This window comes from Mytilinidion resinicola, assembly GCF_010093595.1.
Source record: "Mytilinidion resinicola strain CBS 304.34 unplaced genomic scaffold BDZ99scaffold_5, whole genome shotgun sequence".
Lineage (NCBI taxonomy): Eukaryota > Fungi > Ascomycota > Dothideomycetes > Mytilinidiales > Mytilinidiaceae > Mytilinidion > Mytilinidion resinicola.
The window spans coordinates 1,877,654-1,898,401 of NW_022985441.1; the positions used below are offsets into that span (position 1 = coordinate 1,877,654).

At 53.3% G+C, this 20,748-nt stretch overlaps 9 protein-coding genes and 1 non-coding gene across 10 annotated transcripts; 5 read left to right on the forward strand and 5 right to left on the reverse strand.

Annotated features, from left to right (window-relative positions):
* Positions 1-1,537: 1,537 nt before the first annotated feature.
* Positions 1,538-3,323, reverse strand: BDZ99DRAFT_486687 (uncharacterized protein; the record flags this gene model as incomplete). The annotated part of the gene is made up of 5 exons (XM_033722796.1): positions 1,538-1,636; positions 1,731-1,970; positions 2,126-2,529; positions 2,865-3,079; positions 3,283-3,323. The coding sequence occupies 5 exons, from the start codon at positions 3,321-3,323 to the stop codon at positions 1,538-1,540; spliced, it is 999 nt and encodes a 332-aa protein (XP_033580432.1).
* Positions 3,324-4,385: 1,062 nt separating this feature from the next.
* BDZ99DRAFT_460710 (putative cell cycle control protein) lies at positions 4,386-6,771 on the reverse strand. Its single transcript, XM_033719445.1, has 2 exons — positions 4,896-6,771; positions 4,386-4,838 (listed from the first exon to the last, which is right to left on the reverse strand). The coding sequence occupies exons 1-2, from the start codon at positions 6,675-6,677 to the stop codon at positions 4,590-4,592; spliced, it is 2,031 nt and encodes a 676-aa protein (XP_033580433.1). The 5' UTR covers positions 6,678-6,771; the 3' UTR covers positions 4,386-4,589.
* Positions 6,772-7,501: 730 nt separating this feature from the next.
* On the forward strand, positions 7,502-7,648 carry BDZ99DRAFT_t28. The gene has a single exon. It is a non-coding gene; the product is annotated as a tRNA-Asp (tRNA).
* A 1,357-nt stretch (positions 7,649-9,005) lies between these two features.
* BDZ99DRAFT_381297 (NAD(P)-binding protein) lies at positions 9,006-9,948 on the forward strand (the record flags this gene model as incomplete). Its single annotated transcript, XM_033715232.1, has 3 exons — positions 9,006-9,215; positions 9,343-9,689; positions 9,759-9,948. 3 exons carry the CDS (start codon positions 9,006-9,008, stop codon positions 9,946-9,948), a joined length of 747 nt encoding a protein of 248 aa, XP_033580434.1.
* A 2-nt stretch (positions 9,949-9,950) lies between these two features.
* On the reverse strand, positions 9,951-12,315 carry BDZ99DRAFT_507419 (uncharacterized protein; the record flags this gene model as incomplete). Its single annotated transcript, XM_033724244.1, has 7 exons — positions 9,951-10,464; positions 10,518-10,749; positions 10,798-11,740; positions 11,796-11,889; positions 11,942-12,038; positions 12,085-12,174; positions 12,223-12,315. 7 exons carry the CDS (start codon positions 12,313-12,315, stop codon positions 10,262-10,264), a joined length of 1,752 nt encoding a protein of 583 aa, XP_033580435.1. The 3' UTR covers positions 9,951-10,261.
* Positions 12,316-12,874: 559 nt separating this feature from the next.
* Positions 12,875-13,348, forward strand: BDZ99DRAFT_517728 (uncharacterized protein; the record flags this gene model as incomplete). Its single annotated transcript, XM_033725207.1, has 1 exon — positions 12,875-13,348. One exon carries the CDS (start codon positions 12,875-12,877, stop codon positions 13,346-13,348), a length of 474 nt encoding a protein of 157 aa, XP_033580436.1.
* A 1,247-nt stretch (positions 13,349-14,595) lies between these two features.
* On the forward strand, positions 14,596-15,906 carry BDZ99DRAFT_256990 (uncharacterized protein). Its single transcript, XM_033713748.1, has 2 exons — positions 14,596-15,030; positions 15,082-15,906. Exons 1-2 carry the CDS (start codon positions 14,784-14,786, stop codon positions 15,750-15,752), a joined length of 918 nt encoding a protein of 305 aa, XP_033580437.1. The 5' UTR covers positions 14,596-14,783; the 3' UTR covers positions 15,753-15,906.
* A 153-nt stretch (positions 15,907-16,059) lies between these two features.
* Positions 16,060-17,883, reverse strand: BDZ99DRAFT_517730 (uncharacterized protein; the record flags this gene model as incomplete). The annotated part of the gene is made up of 3 exons (XM_033725208.1): positions 16,060-16,917; positions 17,068-17,363; positions 17,415-17,883. The coding sequence occupies 3 exons, from the start codon at positions 17,881-17,883 to the stop codon at positions 16,060-16,062; spliced, it is 1,623 nt and encodes a 540-aa protein (XP_033580438.1).
* Positions 17,884-18,543: 660 nt separating this feature from the next.
* On the forward strand, positions 18,544-19,460 carry BDZ99DRAFT_568669 (uncharacterized protein; the record flags this gene model as incomplete). Its single annotated transcript, XM_033727806.1, has 4 exons — positions 18,544-18,912; positions 18,960-19,221; positions 19,289-19,315; positions 19,419-19,460. The coding sequence occupies exons 1-4, from the start codon at positions 18,857-18,859 to the stop codon at positions 19,458-19,460; spliced, it is 387 nt and encodes a 128-aa protein (XP_033580439.1). The 5' UTR covers positions 18,544-18,856.
* Positions 19,461-19,687: 227 nt separating this feature from the next.
* On the reverse strand, positions 19,688-20,581 carry BDZ99DRAFT_486692 (uncharacterized protein; the record flags this gene model as incomplete). The annotated part of the gene is made up of 1 exon (XM_033722797.1): positions 19,688-20,581. One exon carries the CDS (start codon positions 20,579-20,581, stop codon positions 19,688-19,690), a length of 894 nt encoding a protein of 297 aa, XP_033580440.1.
* Positions 20,582-20,748: the final 167 nt, after the last annotated feature.

The following is a 20,748-nucleotide window of genomic DNA, read 5'->3' on the forward strand; positions in this document are numbered from 1 at the left end:
CCAGCCGAAGGACCAGCCGAACCGCTCGTGGTACCACTGTCTGGGCAAGGGCTTCGGTGTTACTGTGTGAGGTTAGGAAAAGGAGCACGATACTGAGTCGTCGAGACTCGTCAGAATTATCTCGAGTTAGCTTGGCGCATGGCAATTGAAACAGGCTTGGGCGTTGTCGGACCTCGAGCGGCGGGAGATGTTGAGACGACACGAGATGTCCATCCACGACGCACATCCGGAGTGATCAGCCATCGCTACACTCCTCAGGGATGAACCTTGAAGAGGCGTCTGCGGGACTGACAGCTTCTAGAAAACGTCCAGCTTCCAAGGGTGCGTCTTTTCACGAGACGAACCCGCCAACCACAATTCGTCTAGCCTAATTCGTATCCTGAGAAGCTGAGCACGTCTCCCAGCAGCCCGTGTAAACCAGAAAATAAATAACACGAGAATATCCAGCAAAAGCCCCGCTGGTTCAAATAAAACAAGAACGTGTGTACGTGTAACTCGTTCCCAGCCTCCCCCATCCCGTTCAGGGCACCAACGCCTTCGAGCTCCTGAATCCTGCATCCTCACTCGCCTAATTTTGCTTGTGAAAGTCTCCCCCTTCCCTTCTCCGCAAACGCCTCGCCCTCGCGCCGCGGCATGGCATCCTGTTCGCTCGTCAAGCGATCGATCCGGCCCGCCTCCACGCTCGGATATTTGCCTGTTCCAAGCCATGGCCGCGAATTGCCAGTCCGACCGACAGTTGCGCCCGGCCATGCAGGAACCCGGGCTGACTTGACGTTTTGACAGATTGACAGGTTCGTCAGACACGAGGTTGACAGGGCAGACTTGTTGCACCCGAAGAAACGACGCGAGGGTGACAAATATGTACGTTTGGAGTTGTACATAGAGTAGGACAGGTGTGGTAGGTGGGAATGGGAAAGTGGTTGGTAGCGAGGCGTGTTGCTGTGCTGTTCCCACTTTGTCTCACCGATCTCCCACGCCAAACCGGCAGGATCAGATAAGGCGGTGGCAAGACGCGTTATTTTCGTCGTAATACGCGACAAAAGCAACTTTTCTCGACAAGAAAAGCGACTTGGTGGCACTGGAGGGCGAAAATCCTCAGAGCGACTTCTCCTCTGCCTCCACCAACCCCTTGCCCCTTGTCCATCTCAAACAACGAACCGGCAAGCCAATCGCCACAAGCGAAGTCTGAGGCACACTAGGTAGGGTAGTCTATCTATTTCCCATTTTCATCGCCTTCTATCTAAAAGCTGCCTGGACTCCGATTTACCCAGCCCTGAAAGCCCGGGTGCGTCTGTCATGCATAATCATTTGTCGTCCGAACCCGACAACATCCCCAGGGCCGATCCCTCATGTAGGCAGTAGCAAAAAAAGCATAGTACGCAATCGCAAAGCCGCTTTTTTCCTTTCCTTTCCATATCTTGTGGCCCGTCCGTCCGTTTAAACCCAGCCTAGCTCTAGCCCCAGCACCAGGCGTTTTGGAAATTGGAATGCTTGAAGTATGGAAATTGATGGGAGGGCAATGGGGAATGAGAGAAGTTCACACTTCAGCTTGCTCGGGGACGACGTTGTTCAGCTTGCCCTTCTCGAGGGCGGCGCGCACGTTGCCGATGTTCCACTCTTCCATGGCGAGTTGGGTCTGTGGGTGTTGGTCAGCGTCTTTCGCCTTTGCTTTTTCTCTCGTCACCGACCAAGCGACACCATCGTCTTGGAACGGAGACTGGCAGACTCACCTCATAGGTCCAAGTTCCCATATGCGGCACCAACATGACATGCGGATTCGCCACCAAGCCCGGATGCACCTTCGGCTCCTCCTCGTAGACGTCGAGGCCACACGACCACACGACACCCGCGTCGAGCGCCTTGACCAGCGCATCCTCGTCCATGACTGCGCCACGGGCCGTGTTAACAATGACGACGCCCTTCTTCATCTTCTCGAACTCCTTCGTGGAGATCAGGTGGCGCGTGTTTTTCTAGCCGAGAAGTTAGTCCACTTTTGCTCCTTTGACGATCTGTCTCACGATGCTGCAAGTCATCTGCGACGCGGCGAATCACCGTAAGCGAGCGGACAGCTGCACATCGTATCACCCCACCCACAAAGCTTTCTCTTGCTCTGAAAACAACTTACGTTCAAGGGAAGGTTGAGAGAGATGACATCGCTGTCGGAAAGCAACGTCTCGAAGCTGACGTAGCCCGCTCCGCCGGCGAGCTCTTCGCTCAGCTTGTTACGATTGTGGTACACGACCTTCATGCCGAACGCGTCGGCCTTCTTCTTGAGATTCCTGCCAATGCCACCCATCCCCAATATCCCCAGCGTCTTGCCCTCCGGATCGTGGCCGAGAGGCGGTGGTGGATGACCTCGCCACTTGCCCTCACGCAACGCAAGCATCGACGTGTTGAAGCCCCGGAGCGCGCCGAGGATCAGGAACATGTTGACGTCGGCGGTGGCATCGTCCACGGCGGTGGGGACGTTCGAGACCTTGATGCCGCGCTCCGAGCAGGCATGGACGTCGACTTGATCGTATCCGGCGCCTAGGAGCCACTGTGTAAGATACCATACAAATGGTAGAAGAAGTAGACACACGATGCTGACTTTTAGGAGAACAAGCAGAACATTCAACACAACCGCCCAATTAGGCCCACGACTCCGCACCAATCAAGCACCCAGCTGACCCTCAAATCGCACGCTAAGTGGGCCCCCACCTTCACGCCAAGTTCCAGGGAAAATACCGGGGAAATCGGGTGGCATCTTCCTCCAACCGCCGCAGGCACAAAGCACGCACTCGGCAAATCAAATCACAACAACACACCACGCTCGCAATTGACTTTGACCGGAAACAAAATGCAGGAACCGACTCCGAACTCACCATTATGGCAAATGAACTTCAAGCTCTCCGGCAGCAGCTTCACCAGCTCCGCGTCAAACACACCCGTTATCTCCACGCTCGCAAACGTGCGGTACGTCGCGACGACGCCGTCGAATTTCCCAGCACTACACTCGGCCAGGAAGTCGGCGCGGCTGCGGGCCTCGGGGGCCACGAGATCGGCGAGGGAGGAAAGCGAGTTCCATGATTCGTGCGCGCTGCAAACATGGCAAGAAACCTGGTAAGACTGGGCTGTTGCAATTCGTAGGGAAGGGGGAAATGGGTACGTAATGTGTTGTGCCAACGCACAACAATGCAGAGTAGAGAGAGGATGGGGGCGCGAGCCGTGGAGCCTCTCATTCTCATGCGCGGGGCCTAGGCCGGCATCGGAAGAGGCATCTTGGGGAGTGGGAGGACGTACTGGTCAATGGCTCCCAGCAGCAGCACCTTGGGCTTTCCCATGCTTGCGGAGGGGGGTACGCGCAGCCGGCGCGCAGTTGGCGAGACTGGGGCGGTTATGGGTTCAGGGCGGGCGAGGCAGGCGGGGTACGGGAAGAAGAGGAAGAAGAAGTAGAGGTAGGGAATCAAGTAAAGGGAGAGAAAGAGGAGGAAGGCCGGTGGTGGGGAGTGAAGAGGGGCAGAGGCTGAGGGGAGGGCAGATATACGCTGTTTGGTGGACGTCGGACTGCACCACACGGCGACAATCTCCAAGGTGCAGCGATATGACGGCCTAGCTGCTGGGTGGGAGTCGCGGCGGTCGTGCTCGCGCCGTCTGCAACACGGCTGATAACGGGCGCTTCTTTTTTTCTGACAGTTGTCGCAGCGCCGTGTGCTACAGTCGGCCTCTGATGCCCCGCGCCGTCCCGCAAAATGCTCTTCGAACTGCCCCACCAGCCCTGGCAACGCAGCAAAGCCAGCACCAGGCCCGGCCGCGTTTCTCCACGAGAGGCTCTGCACGCAGGGGAAGCGAGTCGCGCCCAGGCTCGAGGCGGTGAGGCGCACAACCAACCTGCAGAGGCTCCGACGGCGCTGGACGTGGTCTGCAGCAACAGCGCAGCAGACGTGTTTTATATCCAGCAGCCCGCCTGTTATCGCGCCCGCCGCCAATAGCAGCATCGCCCCAGCCAGTGCCTGGCCACCGGCACTCCGCCCGCACGCCCGTGCCAGTGCTTTGGGTCTCCGGGGGCCCTGTCAGCCTGTTGGTGGCCCGATCTGCAGCCACCCAAGACACGCTGCACCACTCCCGGCCCGCCCTGCCAGCCTGCACTATCAGCTCGTCGCTATCACTTCCAGAAGACCGCTCGCGCGTGGATGGCTGGCCCTGGTGTTGGTTGCCCAGAAGCGGCATTATGTTCCGCAACGTTTGCTATATCTACCTTTGTCGAGCACCGTCACGGATGCACCTGTTTGCCCAATCGCGACGTCAGACCCCAACCAAGTTATGTTCTGACGGCAGGCGACTGTCAAGTTGTCGTGGACAGCCATCATCCCGGGAAGACGCAGCCCGGAAGAGATAACGCCGCGGGGAGGGTGTGGCAGCCTTCCTCCACAGTATCCTCCGCAGCATCCTCCACGGCCTCCTTCGAGGACAATCTTGCTCAATCCAGAAGGAAGCCAACACAGATCCACATTTGCAACAAGCCCGTGAGCAATGACGGCAATGGTATTGATTGCATAGATTAATAGACTCGTACCAGCATGTTCCAGCCTGGCACCCGTGGCCAAGCACTACGACCCTCCATTCTGGCCGGCCTGCTCTTGCTTCCACTTGTGCGCCATCTGCAGCAGCTTCGACATCTTGGCCGCGCTCTCGTCGTCGGCCGGGAACACGTAGTCCATGTACTCCTCGAATGAGTCGTCGTCGAGCTTCCTCCGTTTCTTGACCTTGCGTGGCATTTGCGCGTCCACCTTCTCCAGGTCGGCTGCCGTTCCGTGTGTTGCCTCGAACGATTTCCACGCATTGAGAAGAGCAACTCTCTGTATGATAGTTAGCATGTGCCCAGTAAATCCACCATTAGACAAGGGGAAACATACCTCTTCCTTCAGGTCTTTCTCCTTCATGCTTTTGTACGCCCTCTCGAAGATCTTCCGTGCCCTCGCCTTCGCCTCCTCGCTGACAGGCCTCTCCTCGTCCTCGTCCGCCTCTTCCTCATCATCAGGCACCCCAATCTCGAACTGAGCCCAGCTGATCCAGACCTTGACGTGATCGGTCTTCTGCAGCAGCCGCTCGTAGAGCTGCCTCGTTGCGTCGTACTCACCTTCCTCCTCCTCGAAGTCGATGTATGCTTTCCACAGCAGTTCAGGCATGTCCAACTGGGGCTGATCCACAGCGAGTTCGAAAATCGCCTTGGTTCTTTCTAGATCGTCGAGACCGCGCTCCAATTCCGCAAATTTAATCCATGCCTGGCAATTCGCGGGGTTCCATTCGATGTACTTCTCGTACAGCGTCCGGCACCTGACAAACTCAAAAAGCTTGAGCTCGAGTTCAATGTAGCCCTTGAAAAGCTTGTCCTTCGGGCACATCCCTATCGCCCTTCCCAGCGTCTTCCGAGCGGCTTGAAGCTGACCTTGACGGATCTCGAACTGCGCCGCCATCAGCCAGACCTTGGCAAACGTGAACTTCTTATGCGGAAGAAGCTTGAGACATTCCTGGTATATTTGCCTCGTTCGGTCCACATCTTTGCTCGTCATTTCCTCATAGAGCGCGTAGAACAGCCATAGGTAGATATATCTCCTCCAGTGCCGCTTCTCTTGGGTGGGCGGAATTTGTGCAATGGCCCGTTCGTAGACGTCCCGAACCCGGTCCACGTTCCCTGCAGTCTCTTCCAAACGTGCATAATCAATCCACGCGTCATAGTTTTTGCCGTTCTCTTTGACTTGTTCCTCGTACTGCACCCTCCGCTTTGACAGAATGACATCCTCCACCCCCTCCCGATCGCCAAACTGCTTCTCAAATGTGGTGTAGGCCTTGTGTAGATTGACTGATTTGGAACGGGGCATTCGGTCGAGAGCGAATTTGTAGATTGCCCGTGCTCGTTCCAGTTCCTTCAAACTAGCCTCGAATTTGGCGTAGCTCATGAAGAGTTTCTCGTCCATAAAGTCGTCTCCAAGCGTCTCGATAGCCATGCCATACACCTCCCGAACCAGATCACTAGTGCCATTCTCTTGCTCGAAACGCGCCCACTTGATCCAATTCTGCGGCTCCGGATGAACGGTGGTGAATCTCTGGAATAGCTGCCGGGCTCTCTCAACCTCGTTGTACCTCCTCTCCAGCTTGATATAAGCAGACCATGCTGCTGGCTCAGGCTCCCAGGACATCCATCGCTCAAATACCTGGCGGCATCCAGCAACATTGCCCAAGGTCTCCTCCATGTAGACATACTTGTACCATAGCTTGTCTACCCGCGGGAGGTAAGACACAGCGCGATCAAGTACGTTCCTGGCATGCGCAATGTTCCTCTCCTTCATTTCGCTCTCGATGTACCGAACCCATAGCACCACCGACGTATAGTCCACATCCAGCGCGCGCTCAAAGATAGATCTGGCTCTTCGAAACTCCTTTTGCTCCAACTCGAACTGTGCATAGCGCATCCAGTTGTTCATGTTTATCCGATTCCGTCGTACATAGTCCTCAAACTCCTTCCTCTTTCGCCCTTGGTACTCATGGAGCTCCTCGAGATCGGCGAACCGCTGTGTCGGCGCTTGCAGGCCTGGTTCTTGTCGGTCGACGGCTTCGCGCAAAAGCTGTTCGGCGCTGATTTGGATGGGTGCTGCGGCCTTGTTCTTGACCCGAGGGGGTCCCCGTGAGGCCTCCATGGTGGCGGCACTTGGAGGTTGGAGTTGTCGTAAAGATAGGTGAGGGGTTTGAGGGCGCGTGCGCCGACAAAAGTCGTCGTCAAGTATGTGAAGTGGTGTTGGACGAAAGTTGTTTGAAGCAAGGTGGAGCTCTCGAAGTTTACCTGGATGGCCTGTGCGCCAGCACGTGACTGTTTACCGGCCCTCAATTTTCACACTCTTTTTCGACTCCATTCTAACAACACTCACACAATCGAAACCACCCCTGGGTTCCTTTCCAAGTCACATACATATTGTCTGAATCTCGATCTAGAAACTGTTAAGCGTTTATTGTTAGCCCAGGCTCTCTCTTTATGACGATCAACCCCAGAATCTGCCCTTGAATGCCTGTACGCAATATTGCTGCAGCAGATCAATCGTGTCCTTTTCACATCTAGTACTACCTAATCTTCAAGATATACTAGAAGCGGTAGGCTGCGGTCTAGTTATGCTCATTTCGACGACCTAAAAGGAGCCATGTGGTCATCGGCCGACAACGCATTCTGCCGCCTATGTATCCCAGCGTCGATGTTCCGTTATGGTAATTTTCCGTAACCCACCTTGAGGCGCCCTCTCCTATAGATCTCTTATTCAGACTTCCTATACTTTCATCTCTCATCAAGACCCAATCAGAGAGCTGCTTCCGTCCGGTGTGCTTCCGTGAGTCTCCGTAATCAAGGTGCCTGAATTCTTATCTCGCTTCACAAACGAAGCCTGCCCTGCTGCATCCATAACTTCCGCAACATACTACATGTACAAATAATTTCCTACACTCTGCCATCAAAGCAACGGATTACGTCACATCATCCTCAATGGTCTAGTGGTCATGATTTCCGCTTGTCAAGCCTCACAGCTCTACAAGCGCGGGAGAGTAAGCACCACCGCCAACCATTGCCTGATTACCAATCATGCTAACGGATGTTGCAGCCAGGGTTCGATTCCCTGTTGGGGAGCATGCTATCCTCTTGGATTCTTTTTTGCACCTTGACGGTCTACTTCACTGATGCTGGTGGACATATTTTTGAATGTCTACTGTGCGTACATCACTTAGCACGGATGTACTCATATTTTTAATATCTTCAGACCTCGTGTTCCACTCAACTTCATCCGGGACATCCGTGCTCCTTGGAACTGTCTGCCCATCCGCCCCGGCTACAGTTTCATCACCGGAAGACCGGACCCCGCAATTCACTAGCACACGTAACATCGTCCAAGCCCTCTGAAATTGCACGTATGGAGTTAAATAGTACTCTTATAAACATGGTCCAGATTAGGGAAGCGCCGTTCTTATATCTTGCGTTACTTCAGCCGAGTACGTCCAGGAGCCCTTCAAGACTTTTAGGGAGGTGTCGTTTCTTTCGGAACTGTGGGTCAATTGACACCCTGCTATCTCCACATCTTCTCATTCGCCCGTCCAGGGGGACTCCATGCCAGGAAGTATGGTCGTGTTCCTTCCCAAATGACAAGTTATTGCACATTAGGCACACGACACATATTTTTTTTTATTTCGCTTCGGGGATTCCCTACGCAGTAATAGTTGTACAGTACTATATGATTGTCTCTGTAATCTCATTCGCCTCCATTTCGGTGCCGCTCTTGATTAAATGACACCACCGTCGGGAATGACCCAATCAGGCCCTCGAACGGTTGGGTTTGAGGCCTGACAACTGTGTGGCGTGCCCTGAGCTGTTATTGAAAATCCGCACGAGATGCAACATTTTCGAAACTGCGAGTCGAAATAAGTTTTTTACAAAGTATAATCCGACTTACATGATCCACGTTCCTTGCTACGGTCTGAGGTGTTTCAAACCATCATCAAGAAGCTGGGCTAAATGTCGAAGTCTCGAGACCCCGTATTAGACTAACCATAAGCTCTGTCACTGTCTAGGTTACTTCGAAGCACTACCAGAATCAAGGCGAGATGTAACATTCTCGAGACTGCGAATTAGACTGCCGAATAACGAAGCATAATCCGCTTCTCTTGTCACTATCTGGAGTACTTAAAGCACTCCCCAAACATTCTAACGAGGTGCAAATTCTCAAGGCTGTGAAATAGAGGAACTTCGGATGGCTTGTAGCATAACGCGATGGCACAGCAGAGGCGCCCCGAGCAGGTCACACAATACGAAAAGATAAAACGCCACTTCCATAGACTGCAGTCGGGAGTGATGATGGCTCCCCACTGCCCCTCAGCCTGTAGCACAACAGCAAGAAATGAAAGGTAGCTTGGCCAAGCAAGTTCTATGTAAAAGGTCCCGCGATATCCAGTGTTTGGGACTACTTACGTGCTTCACATACGACTTCCAAAACATGTCCTCCGTCAAAGGCAAACTCTTCGCAATCACAGGCGCAGCATCTGGGATCGGTCTAGCAACAGCAAGACTGCTAGCTTCCAAAGGCGCTCTACTCACTCTCGCTGACACGGATATTGACGGGCTGGAGAAGCTGCAAGCGGAGCTGCTGGATCACACTAAGGTTAACGTAGATAAGCGCAATGTTGACGTCCGCGACTGCTCCCAGGTCGACTCCTAGATCGCAGACTCAGTGGTACATTTTAGTCGCCCGCTCGATGGTTAGTGACATCCCCCCCTCCCCGGTCCTCCTCACTTCCCGACTCGACAGTCTGCAATTATCACGGATATTTGAGAAAAGCAGGACTAACCCCCAGACCCTAGGCGCCGCAAACCTCGCCGGCATCTCCGGCGTCCTCGGCGCAGTGCGCTCGTTTAACGCGCATGACTACGACGACGTCTTCGCCATCAACGTCAAAGGAACCTTCCATAGCACGCAAGCCGAGCTCAAGCACATGCGCATCGCCGACCCCGCTAACGATATCGGCGGCGGTAGCATCGTCAACGTGGCCAGCGTAGTCGGCGTAAAGGGCCTACCAGGTGTTGGCGTGTACTCAGCGAGTAAGTTCGCCGTGGTCGGGATCACAAAGAGCGCGGCGGCGGACGAGAAGGAGTCGGGGATACGGGCTAATGCTATTGCGCCGTGAGTTGGTTTCTTCTATATCTTAAGAGGGTACTGGACGGGAGTCGAGGCTGACGTGTTAAGGTGAAGGGGATTCGTGGATACGCCGCTCATGACGAAAACGGATGAGCGGATGGGGGAGCCGCTACCGCATGGTTGTCTGTTGGGACGACAGGCAAGGCCGGAGGAGATTGCGAAGTTGATCGTGTTTTTGCTGTCTGATGACAGCTCGTATGTGACTGGGTCGGTGTATGGGATCGACGGGGGTACTGTGTTCTAAACCTGAACATGGTTGTATTGGCGTTACAAAGCTACATGACGGTTGGAGAAGAATCAACGGAAGATAGTTGGAGGCAGTGTTCTGGGGAAAGTCTGAGTACTGTGTCCTACTTAAAACCTGACTGCGCTTATCTCTACCCACTGACCTTTGACCGCTACCACGTACTGTACAACTCTATACAGACTTACAATGACAGCGATTTATATCTTCAACCCCAATATCTTTCACGATTAAGCCTTGAACTCCCCCAACCCATTACTCCTGAAATACTCCTATCACCATCCCCGTAAACCTTCAATCTGTTTGCTATAGTCTACCTCTTACCAGGCGGATTCATCTCAATAACAATAGCCTCAACACCATCATGCGACGTCTCGTACTGACTCCCAAACTTCTCCTGCGAGTTGCCGCTCCCTAGCGACGCCGACGACGGATCGTGAACTTCATTGTGACCGAAGCGGCCGGACACGTTTTGAGCGGCGGATATAAACCAAGGGAGTTTACCTTGTGGTCTCACTGTAGAGAATCAGCGATTGAAGGGTGATGACTAGGGGTTGGGGATGACTTACCCGTCCAGTACTCGCGGTGATCTTCATCATCAGGCACGATGTGGCCGCGGGAGATGAGCTTGGTGAGGTAGATAGGGCCGTTGAGGGCGGTGTAGACCATTATCCCCGCGATCAGGCCGTAAGCGGTGGAGTAGCCGAAGGGAATGAACATCACGGTGACGAAGGCGGGGATGGCGTCGCCAATGTAGCGCCAGTTGATATTGACGATTTGGCGGATCATTAGGCAGCCGACCTGGACTGGGTTAGTTTGTAGTTATCGGGAACGGTGTGTAGACCTTACCAATATCAATGTGCAACCAGTAGCCCACGGAGGGATAGAAGCGAAAATAGGGGCGAAAAACATAGAGACCAAGAAGCAAAAGCCGCATGTCATGGCGGTCAAGCCAGTTTTACCGCCCTCAGCAATACCAGCGCCAGACTCAATAAAAGCGGTGACAGGAGAGCAGCCAAATAGCGCGCCGACCGAGATACAGAAAGCGTCGGTGCAATATGCCAGAGTCGACCGAGGGAAGTCTCCGGTCTCCGTGTCGACGACACCGGAGAAGCGGGCCATGCTGTAGAGAGTGGCGGTACAGTCGATGATATCGACGTAAAGAAATGTAAAAAGAGCTAGGGCGAAATGAGTGGGTGCCACGGTGATATCCCAGTCCATCGCGTTGAGGGTTGAGTGGATTGGTCTGAATGCAACGACCTTTTTGAAGAAGTTGAAGCGAGAGTCTCCAGCTTCGGTATAATCAAAGTAAGTGAACGATGTGGTTCGTGGCCAGGACATGATGGAAACTAGGGCGATACCGACGAGGATGGCACTTTTCACCTTGTAAGACATGAGGTAAGAAGTTACAATGCCTCCACAGAAGATACCAATCCACATTGTAGGACTGGTCATCTCGTGACTTGTACAGAACCCATTGTCGTCCAAGTATTCCGGTGGGCATCCGGCGATGTTCAAAGGTGTAGCTGTTCCTCCGGTGATCGCACCAATACCAGCAGAGTAAGTGAGTCCAATCTCAGCGAGGAACAGGCCGATACCGCAACCGCTGGCGATTTTTATGGAACTCGGGATCATCTTCACCAACCACTGCCTCATTCCAATCAAAGAGAGGAATATGAAAATGAAGCCTTCAATGAAAACAGCGGTAAGAGCAAGCCGGTATGAGACGCCGCCGGTGCCATGGAAACCGACAACTTGGTACGCGAAGTAGGCATTGAGGCCCATTCCAGGACTATTGACCTGATAGTCAGAACTTGGATCGAACCGCATAGGGAAAAGATACTTACGCGAGGCAGACTGGCATGTTGGTCAGAAAACCAAACAGAAACGAGCTGAACCCTGCAATCGCAGCAGTGGCAGTAATGAGGTCCCGATTTAAGTCTAACCCAAATTAGCTTTGTACACCAAAAAGACGAAGTTAGTATGAACTCACCAAGGAGACAGGCATTGTAGGCAGGGTCTGCGGAACAAGTAGGGTCCTTTGTATCATTGCAGACACATGTTCCTCCAGAATCGGTCAAGACGGAGGCCTGTCACGTTTAGTGGTCTCCAAAGACTGCTAGGTTAGAACCCTACATTGACTGCAATGATATAGGCCATCGTGAAGAAGGTAGTAACGCCCGCACGAATTTCCGTCAAGAATCTCGTATTCGGAATTTCCTTGTCCTTAAGGAAGTCAGTATCAAGACTGTGCTCATCGCAGGGTTGACTCACATGTCCAGAGCCTTGAAGCCGGAAGATACGTCCAAACGTAGATGCACCCATCCAGTCATTGATGGTGATGCATGCTTGCCGAATTGCATCCATGGCGAAAAGGAATGAGTGGTGCGGAGAATTGACGAATGTACGACCTCCCGAACGGCAGCGAATTCTCCGGATGGAACGAAGGTGGGAAGCAGGTGGCAGCTAGAGAATGTGCATTTGGACTCCGGGAATATATACCAAGTACCAAGACCACAAGCAAATGGGAGAACGATGAGATCAACTCTAGGGCTCCTTGTCCAATTACTCCGCGAGACAGTTCGGGGGTCCGGGGTGGAGAAGAGATCGTACCACTCGCGAAGCCATAGGAGACCATTAGAGGCCAGACACCTGCCACGCCGCCAGAGGCCAACAGAAGACAGCTGAACCGGCACGCATGGCGTCGGTGTTGAAACGCCTTCACCTCAAGTTTGTTTTTGGCTTGGTGCCAGGCACATCGTACAGGTCCGATCTGGCGAATCCTCGTGTGTGGAGGTTGTGGGTAAAGGTTTGGTGGTGTTCATCGGGCGAGTCATGGAGGCTGGCGGATGGGCCCGCCATGCACGGAGCTCCAAGCATCTGGACCGGCATCGACTCCGCAAGGCTAGCCGAGTAGATCCCCCACATGGCATTGATCCTTTCCGCCCTATCATCCACTGCTGTCTCCTGGAACCACAACCGGGTCCACAGGAACGAGCACGGGATCAGGGGGATAACGGTGCGGTGTTACTTCCGTCGTGATGCAGGGCCGCATGAACAACAGAAAAAGGAAAGCATATCGCAAGTCTCTCGCCGGCTGTATCAGAAGCTGCAACTCCAGCTGCATCTCGGCCTCCCCGTCACACCCTCCACGTTGTTCCCGGCCAAGCGGCATGTGGCCCGCTTGTGGCTGCACACCATCTTCCAGAAGATGGCCGCCGCTGTCACTTCGGCCTCGTATCACCACGTGTGGCGCCCTCTCCGCGAGAGAGAGCCAGCGCCAGGAACGCAGCAGCCGACAGCCGGACCACGATCCACCGGCGGCGTTTTTATCTCACCTAGGGGCCATCGTACGATACCAGCGGGCCCAACCACGCGGCTTGTAGGGCATGGCCAGTGAGAAACGAGCATCGTGGCAGCTCGATTAAGCCACCACCACGTTGCGCTGATTGATTTCTTTCGGCATTCGGGACCAGCGCAAGAGACGTGCTTCCGGCCAGCCGCATTGCTGGGAGGCGCGTCCGAGGCCATGTCGTCAATCTCCCATGTCGTCTCCTGGCCTTTGGGATTTCAAAGTCCAGAGTGCCGGCCCAAGCTCACTGTGACGTTCGCTGCTTTTGAACCCCAAAGCCCGCTCCCGAATCCATTCCCTTGAAGCATTGCCAACCATGTTTGCGGCTGATTTGTCTTGGACAGACCCGACGGACATCAAGGTTGGGGATCGGAAAGAAAGAAAGCTGAAAGAAGAGCAGAGCAGGCCTCCCTCGGCCAGAAGTGCGAAACCTTCTTCCGTCAAAAGCTCCAAATCTAGCAGAAAAGATAGTGTTTGGCGTCCCCTAACAAGAGACACCCAAACCCTGCCTATCGAGACATTCAAGCCCCCCAAAACGTCAAAATCTTTGCCGAGACCTTCAACTTCGTCCAAGCCAGCTGTCGAGGATGGCCCTTTCGAATTAGAGGAAACGCGGAGGCGGTCTCCAAGATCTTTTCCAAAACCTCTCAACATATCACTGAAGGACCCATCTCTTCACCCAGCTTGGACCTATTCGGGAACTATTTCGCCAAAACTCCCTTCAGGGGACTCTTTCGATTTGCCCGGAATACTTCCGGACCCGCCTCGGACATCGTGGTCGCGCAAGTCCAGCTCAAGAGGCTCGAACACCTCCAGTAAGGTTGCATTCGCCCAAGCGCATTCGACATGTTCATTAACAATTAAAACAAGGAGAGAGCCCAGTCGAGCGAAAATCTAGCGACGAGATCATCGACGAAGTCCACGAAATCCAGCAACTGTCCCCTAAATCCTTCGTTTCCCGCACAACGCGGCGCAGTACCGAGGTTAGTGTCCACAATCTCCCTTTCGGATATGCCAGCAAGCTTAAACCTCTAGAGGTCTGCGCCGTGGAACGAACTCCAGTGCTTCCTGTAACTATGCAAGAGAATGTGAAGTACGACAGGTAAGAGCGTTTTCCAGGATAGCCGAAACTGGTTTGACAAGATACAGGATTGCCTCTATTGTCAAAATCCAGGGATATCTCGATGCCCACCAAGAGTTTGGTTGCGATGAAGACAAGAATATCAATCTGAGAGAAGACTCTCTGCTTGGCACCAAGATCCCCGAGAGTGCCTTTGCAACCGCACCTGCTACCAAGGAGAACGCGCCATATTCGAACAGCATTTCTCCAACTGTAGTCTCCTGGAAAGCGCCATTAGAGTGGGAGGTGAGCTTAGCTAGCGGCGCGTCGACCCTAGATGATCATCGTCTATCATCAGTGACAGAACTCTCGACAGGGAGCACAGCCGACAACCTGACGCACTTCCAGCGCTTCATTCGGCGTATGGAGACCGCCGGACCCAGAATAATCCTCGACCGACTGAGAGAGGAATGGCACGACGTAGACGAAGAAACAGACGACGAATTGAAACTAGAGAAACAGCTTTGGGTGTTAACAGCCTTGCAATTGCAAATTCTGGACAATTCTGCGGCGCCAACCCAAGATAGCCCAGGACAGCTACTCCGAGTGCCCTCAACGACGCAACCGATAGGCCACAAGAAGAAGATCCTGGAGCTATACAGCAACATCGGTAAGTTAGCCGCATCTTCATCGTAACCCAGAGCCCTAACACATTAGCTAGCCGAGGTCTACCAACTCTCCGCCATGCAGGCGAGAGCAAAGATATACTACCTCTCCACAAAGCCACAGGGCCAAGTCACGCTACCAGCAAACGTCTCATACCTAAGCGTTCCCCTAGCTGGCTCAGCTCCCTTCCCCTATGCTGCAAGTTCATTCAATCACATTCGAGCAAGCTCCTTGCCATCGTTCGTCCCTAGCGCCAAACTCCCTCAAGTCTTCAGAGAATGCTACCGACTACTTGCTCCAGGAGGCGTGTTGGAGATACGCCTCATGGACTCTTGCCCAGACCGTCAAACGGCGGGTCCTAAGATGCGCATGTGGATGGAAGACAGGGTGTCGCTCAACCTCGAGAAGTCCTTCAGGTGCTCGAGGCCATGCATGCTCGTGCCGACTTGGGTGGAGGAGGCTGGGTTTAGCTTGGAGAACAAAGACTCGGAGAGTACGACTCAGAAATTGCAGATTCCGACGGCGGTGGATTCCACTGACGGAGCTGTCAATGATGAACTCTTCACTCTTGTGGGGCGAGCGCTCTGGAAAGACGTGTGGGGAGAATTTGTTGATGACGTGCCCGGAGAGCCCAAGTGGTTCTGGGAAGACGAGTCGATCATGGAGGAGTGTTTGGCAAGGAAGACGGTTATCGAGTGCTGTACGCTGTTTGCGTTCAAGCAGTGATGGTAGCCTTCTTTTTTGTGTCTCTCATATGTAATGAAACTTCGTTCCCTTACTTCCTTTGGTCGGAGTACGCTGGCAGTGAGCGTCAGGCGATTGTTCTCCTTTATACCCTAATTCTCTCAAGGATTGAATGATTTCTTACTTCTTCCTCTACCTGGTTCGTAAAGATTGCTCGGGTTATTAACGTCGGAAACAAGGACACTGTTGTTTGGAGTGTAATTCGATGAAAGATGATTTGAGTAAATCCAAGTACTTGAAATCCAAGAGCAAATTTGAAATGAAAGACAATACTCAGCAATGGAACTTTTCAAATATCATCTTCATTTCCCAAAGAAATCTGTCCCCTGATCATGCGATCGCCTATCCTGAGGGACCTAGAATTTCCCTGGTCCGCTCTCTCAGTCATTTTCAAGGGAATATCCACGCGTCCTTCCCCGTCACTTTTGACCAACAACGTCCCAGCATGGTGGTCCGTCAAGGTCAAATATGCAGCGATGTACTCTAATTCCTCTCTTCGCGTCGCCAGAACGATAGTGCCATTGAGACTCTCACGGGCCACGAAAAGCTCGTTTTGTGGAATGTCGCAGGGTGTTATTGCCCAAGTATACAGATGCTCGCTATTTCCAGAGCCCCCTTTGCTATGTTGCTTGCGGAATGGCAACTGAACGAGACACAGTCTCGAGATGCTGACTCTCTCGATCGGGCATTTCTTTAATGTAGCTAGAGCGATGTCTTCGGCAGCGCGGACCCCTTGCATCACTGGATGCCCCCGAAAGAGCTCCCCGTGGGCGGTACTTGCGAACTTGCGTTGTACGAGTTGAACATCGTCCAGATGGATGATCTCGCAAATCTCTGCTCCTGACAGGGTTCTCAGAGTTGGAGCTGCCATGGACCACCGCGTTGGAATATTCACGTTCAGGATGGAATGTCCTAGGTGAATGAATAGGTCCGCTTGTGCAGTGAATATTGGGGCGCCTGCATTCACAGCACGGTTTCCGGTCTGAGATTGTATATGCTCTCGTGCGTAGTCCCGAAACCAGTCCCGAAACCGGTCCCACGATCGGTGGAAACCGCCGATAGTAGGGGGGAGGAACTCTTGGACAACGAGCCCTTTCTTGCGAATGGCTGTCATTGCTTTGAGCAGAGCGATATCGAATTCGTCTTCCTTGCGGTATGCTTAGTCCAGGTTGCACATCCCCGCTTAACAGGCTACTAGATCAGCCTCGTATCGTGCTTCGTGGTGGCTTGATGCAAATGACGACAGCATAAGAACCAGTCATGCACGGAACCGGGATCCCTCTTCTCGACGGGGCACCAAAGTGGACCCTTGGGGGAGATCTCGGACGCGAAGAAGGTGATTCATGCCAAAGTTTGGGAACTTGACCTGAAAGGACTGCTCCTCTGGATCAATCTCTTCGTAGTATCGAAAGAACTGCTCGTCTGGAAACAAGGTCTGAATTCTCTTCCAGGTGGGTGGAGCGGTACCTCTTGTCAAGCCCGTCCGAATGACTGCGTACTGGTACATCATCATTTGATAGCGAGTGAATAGCAGTCCGGCGCCGAGAATAAGACTTTTGACTGCATAACACGATTTCGCAGGACCGCCTTCGACTGCAAGCTCAATCTCGTTAGCAAGGGCCCATTCTTGGAAAGTCTAAGCACGTCTCCAATACGTGTATCTCTGCAAGTTGTCCTGTACTTGTTTCAAGTTCTCGAAGAACAGCTGTGACCATTCTGCGAGATGTTTGAATTTCGTAGGCTGTGGCGAACTTGGGTCTTCAATCTCGACTTCCTCGTTGTTGAAGAAGTTTCTGAGGTGTGAAAGGATTCCAATGGCGTTTTGGCATGCTGCTTGTAGACAGTCGAAGACTGGAAAGTCGCTTTCCGGTAGAAGTACTGCAACGCAGCTCGCGTTACCATAAACTGATCCCATTTGCGGTACAGTAGCTGCAATTTCTTGATGATCAGATCGATCAATTGAAACAGCATCGAGCCAGATACTGTTTCCACTTCCTCCTAACTCCATTAAGTTCTCGAATCTCTGGCGGTTGAGCACCGGCACCGATAGGACCTGACCGCACCATTGACAGGGCACTTTGATCGGTGATACCGAGCCCCAGACGTAGGACATGGCCTTGGAATTGGTGCCCGCAGCAGGCACTCCAGGAATTATTGTAACTAGACCACCCGATGGAAGTTGAAAAGTGAATTTGCCAGAGCATCGGCGGCATCTCTGGAAATTGAGCTCAGTGGCCTGAAGCTGTGCATCGAATTGGCTGGGTTTGGGAAGCGCCGCTCAGAGCTTTGTAGAGGTTGAGGCAGAATGTCTGCTTTTCAAGTAAAGATGAATGGTGCCATCGCCTAACACTTCATCTTGATTGGGAATCGTGCCACTTGCGTAACGCTGCGAGACATGCTCTAGGGACTGCTTGATAGGATCGGATCCAGGCGGAGCCACATGACTTATGGCTGAATTTAGGTTGCTGTAATCCATGATCGAATGTATGCAATGAGGTGACTGTCAAGGAGGACGTAAGTGATGGCCGGACATGCCTTATTAGTGTGCACACCTCGTTATGGTGGGAGTCTATGCTTAAGATCTGATTAGTAGAGGGCTTGATTCTTCCTTCGTATCACCTTCCCAGGCAGCAGAGTCGTCAGGCTGAGATTCGACGACCGAGGCTGGGTGATTTAGCTACAAGGGTAACATGATGTAATACGAGTGAGGGGACAAGGCTGTGCAGCTGCTACGGAACATTTGCGCGAAACTTTCGAGCATGTCATATGGAACAAGTTTCTTAACTAACAACGTGAGGGAAACAGACTCTCAACAAGCCAAGGATGGAAAGTTGAAGGTCCGGATTGAGATCAAGTCAACTTAGGATGCCAAGGCTGACTAAACCGGACCCACTTCGAATTCCGTGATGGAGATCACCTTCAATCAACGACTTCTCAATCTCTCCAGTGTTCGCGGGATAGACGATCTCAAACCTCTCTCTACCCCCTTCCTACAAAGTGTGCGTAGTCGCCTGCCGCAATTCGCAGAATCTACCTCTCCGCGAGTTCCCGCATAACCACAGCAACATCAACCACAACCACCCAACATGACGCTCATATCCACGTCCCTCAACAGCCTGGGCCTCGTGCTCCTAACTCACGCGTACGCCCCCTCAGTGCCTCTTCCTCAGCCCTACTAAAATTTCTCAGCGTCTACTCCGCTCATGAGCACTCTCTTCTTCCCACGACCGCAACCCTCCCTCTCGACATCACCATCGAGCTCCTGACCGCAGTCCTACTCTTATGTATTGGAATCGTGCTCGCGTCGCCGGATCTCAAACCGATAAATTGGAGCGTATGGGGTGGGAAGCTGTCGCGAGAGGAGCACAAGGCCGCCGTGAAGGCGGGGGATGTGACTGAGCGGGATCCGTATGTGCAGTTGGATATCAGGAGGGGGTTTCTGGATATCAGGGTGAGTGATTTCAATACAGTTTTATAATGGGCAGCTTTGAACGGAAAGGCTAACATTGAGTGTTTAGGGCAAGAGGCAGGAATTCGCGGATTGGGTTCGTGAGGGAGCTACTAAGTAGTGATTTGAGGATCGTGTGAGGAGTGATTAGTGAGTTTTGCATGATGTGAGGCGGAGAAGACTTGCTAATGCAATCACAGGATATCATGACTGGGCTACCGTCGTATAGAACTGGTTATTGAAAGATCTTTTCTACTCATTAGTCTTGCCCACTTCCTTTATGCCTGATTCTGTGCCTTTCCACATGCCCGCTAAACGCCAGAGATCCAAACATACTACATGAGATGAACGCCGTACTCGCCCGGTTGTATCAATTTTGTTCCTCTTGTCTCTATTTTGCATTTTCCCATTCCAGTCGTCAAGTTCAGCACTCCCGCGCTAAGTGAGCATATTCCAACAAAGTCTCCCCTTACGCATTCCCAACCATCTGATCAACCTCTGCCGTCTGACACAACCGCCTCCGACACCCCCAACACGCCGCCTGCGCCTCGGCATCGACCTCCACATCCCTCAACCGCTCCTCCTTCACCCCCATTCCCGTCTCCGCTCCCACAACGACCCCACTCACCCACCACGCCGCCGCACACACAATCTCCATCACCAGCGCCACCTCCGCCTCCTCCCGCGGCGCATATATCATGATAAACTCCTTCGGCACAAACCGCCGCATCCACCCCCCCTTCGCCAATGGGTGCCTCTCGCCCCACCCGTTCTCGATGACCAGTTTGGCGTCCGCGGGGTGGAGCGTCATATGCAGACTTCCGTCGCTGGGATGCGCGTGACATACCTCGCCCCCGCATGTTCGCGTAATGGGGGTTATGGCGAAGAGGCCCGCGCTGTGTTTCTCGAAACAGCTCGTCTTCTCAACGAGGGCGTTCTTCGGGTGCGTGGTTAGCTCCCGCATAGCTGTTGACAGTCGCAGGTAGATCGGGAGGCTGGATTTCTGGTCCATTTGCCGCTGGGGCGCGATGCCACGGATCGTCGGACGGGTTCCAACGCGTGGGGGCAGCTGTTTCAGGTAGCCTGTCTGCGGGCGGAAGTGGGAGGGGATCGGGGCCGGGGCGTGGACGTTGCGGAGGGCGATGAGGGAGAGGAGTTTGATTTTGAGGTAGCCTAAGGGCGTGGAGGGGGTTCCGCCGGGGCCGAGGGCTTTGAAGGCGCGGTAGTCGAGGGTTAGGAGGTAGAGAGCGTAGAAGGGAAGTGCGAGGAAGACTAGTCGAAGAGCGAGCTTTGTGATGGAGTTGTGAAGGGAGCTTGTGAGACCCCATGCTGGGGAGGCGAGGGATGAGATAGGCGCCTCCATTGTGGGTGGTTGGTCTCTGGGGTGGGTTTGGAATTGCTGGAGGGGATGTTAGATTGAGGATACTGGCGTGGGACTTTGTGATTGAGGTATCTACGCACGAGTTGAGGGAGCATGATACACGCGGATGAGGAGGTTTCGGAGCAACAGCGAAGCAACACCCTCAAAAG

Excerpts from the sequence above, each read along its gene's own strand:
- BDZ99DRAFT_256990 (XM_033713748.1), top strand. The coding sequence starts at position 14,784 with ATGGAGACCGCCGGACCCAGAATAATCCTCGACCGACTGAGAGAGGAA. Across the intron at positions 15,031-15,081 it reads GGAGCTATACAGCAACATCG|CCGAGGTCTACCAACTCTCC; the intron begins GTAAGTTAGCCG and ends CACATTAGCTAG.
- BDZ99DRAFT_460710 (XM_033719445.1), bottom strand. The coding sequence starts at position 6,677 with ATGGAGGCCTCACGGGGACCCCCTCGGGTCAAGAACAAGGCCGCAGCA. Across the intron at positions 4,839-4,895 it reads AGAAAGACCTGAAGGAAGAG|AGAGTTGCTCTTCTCAATGC; the intron begins GTATGTTTCCCC and ends ACTATCATACAG.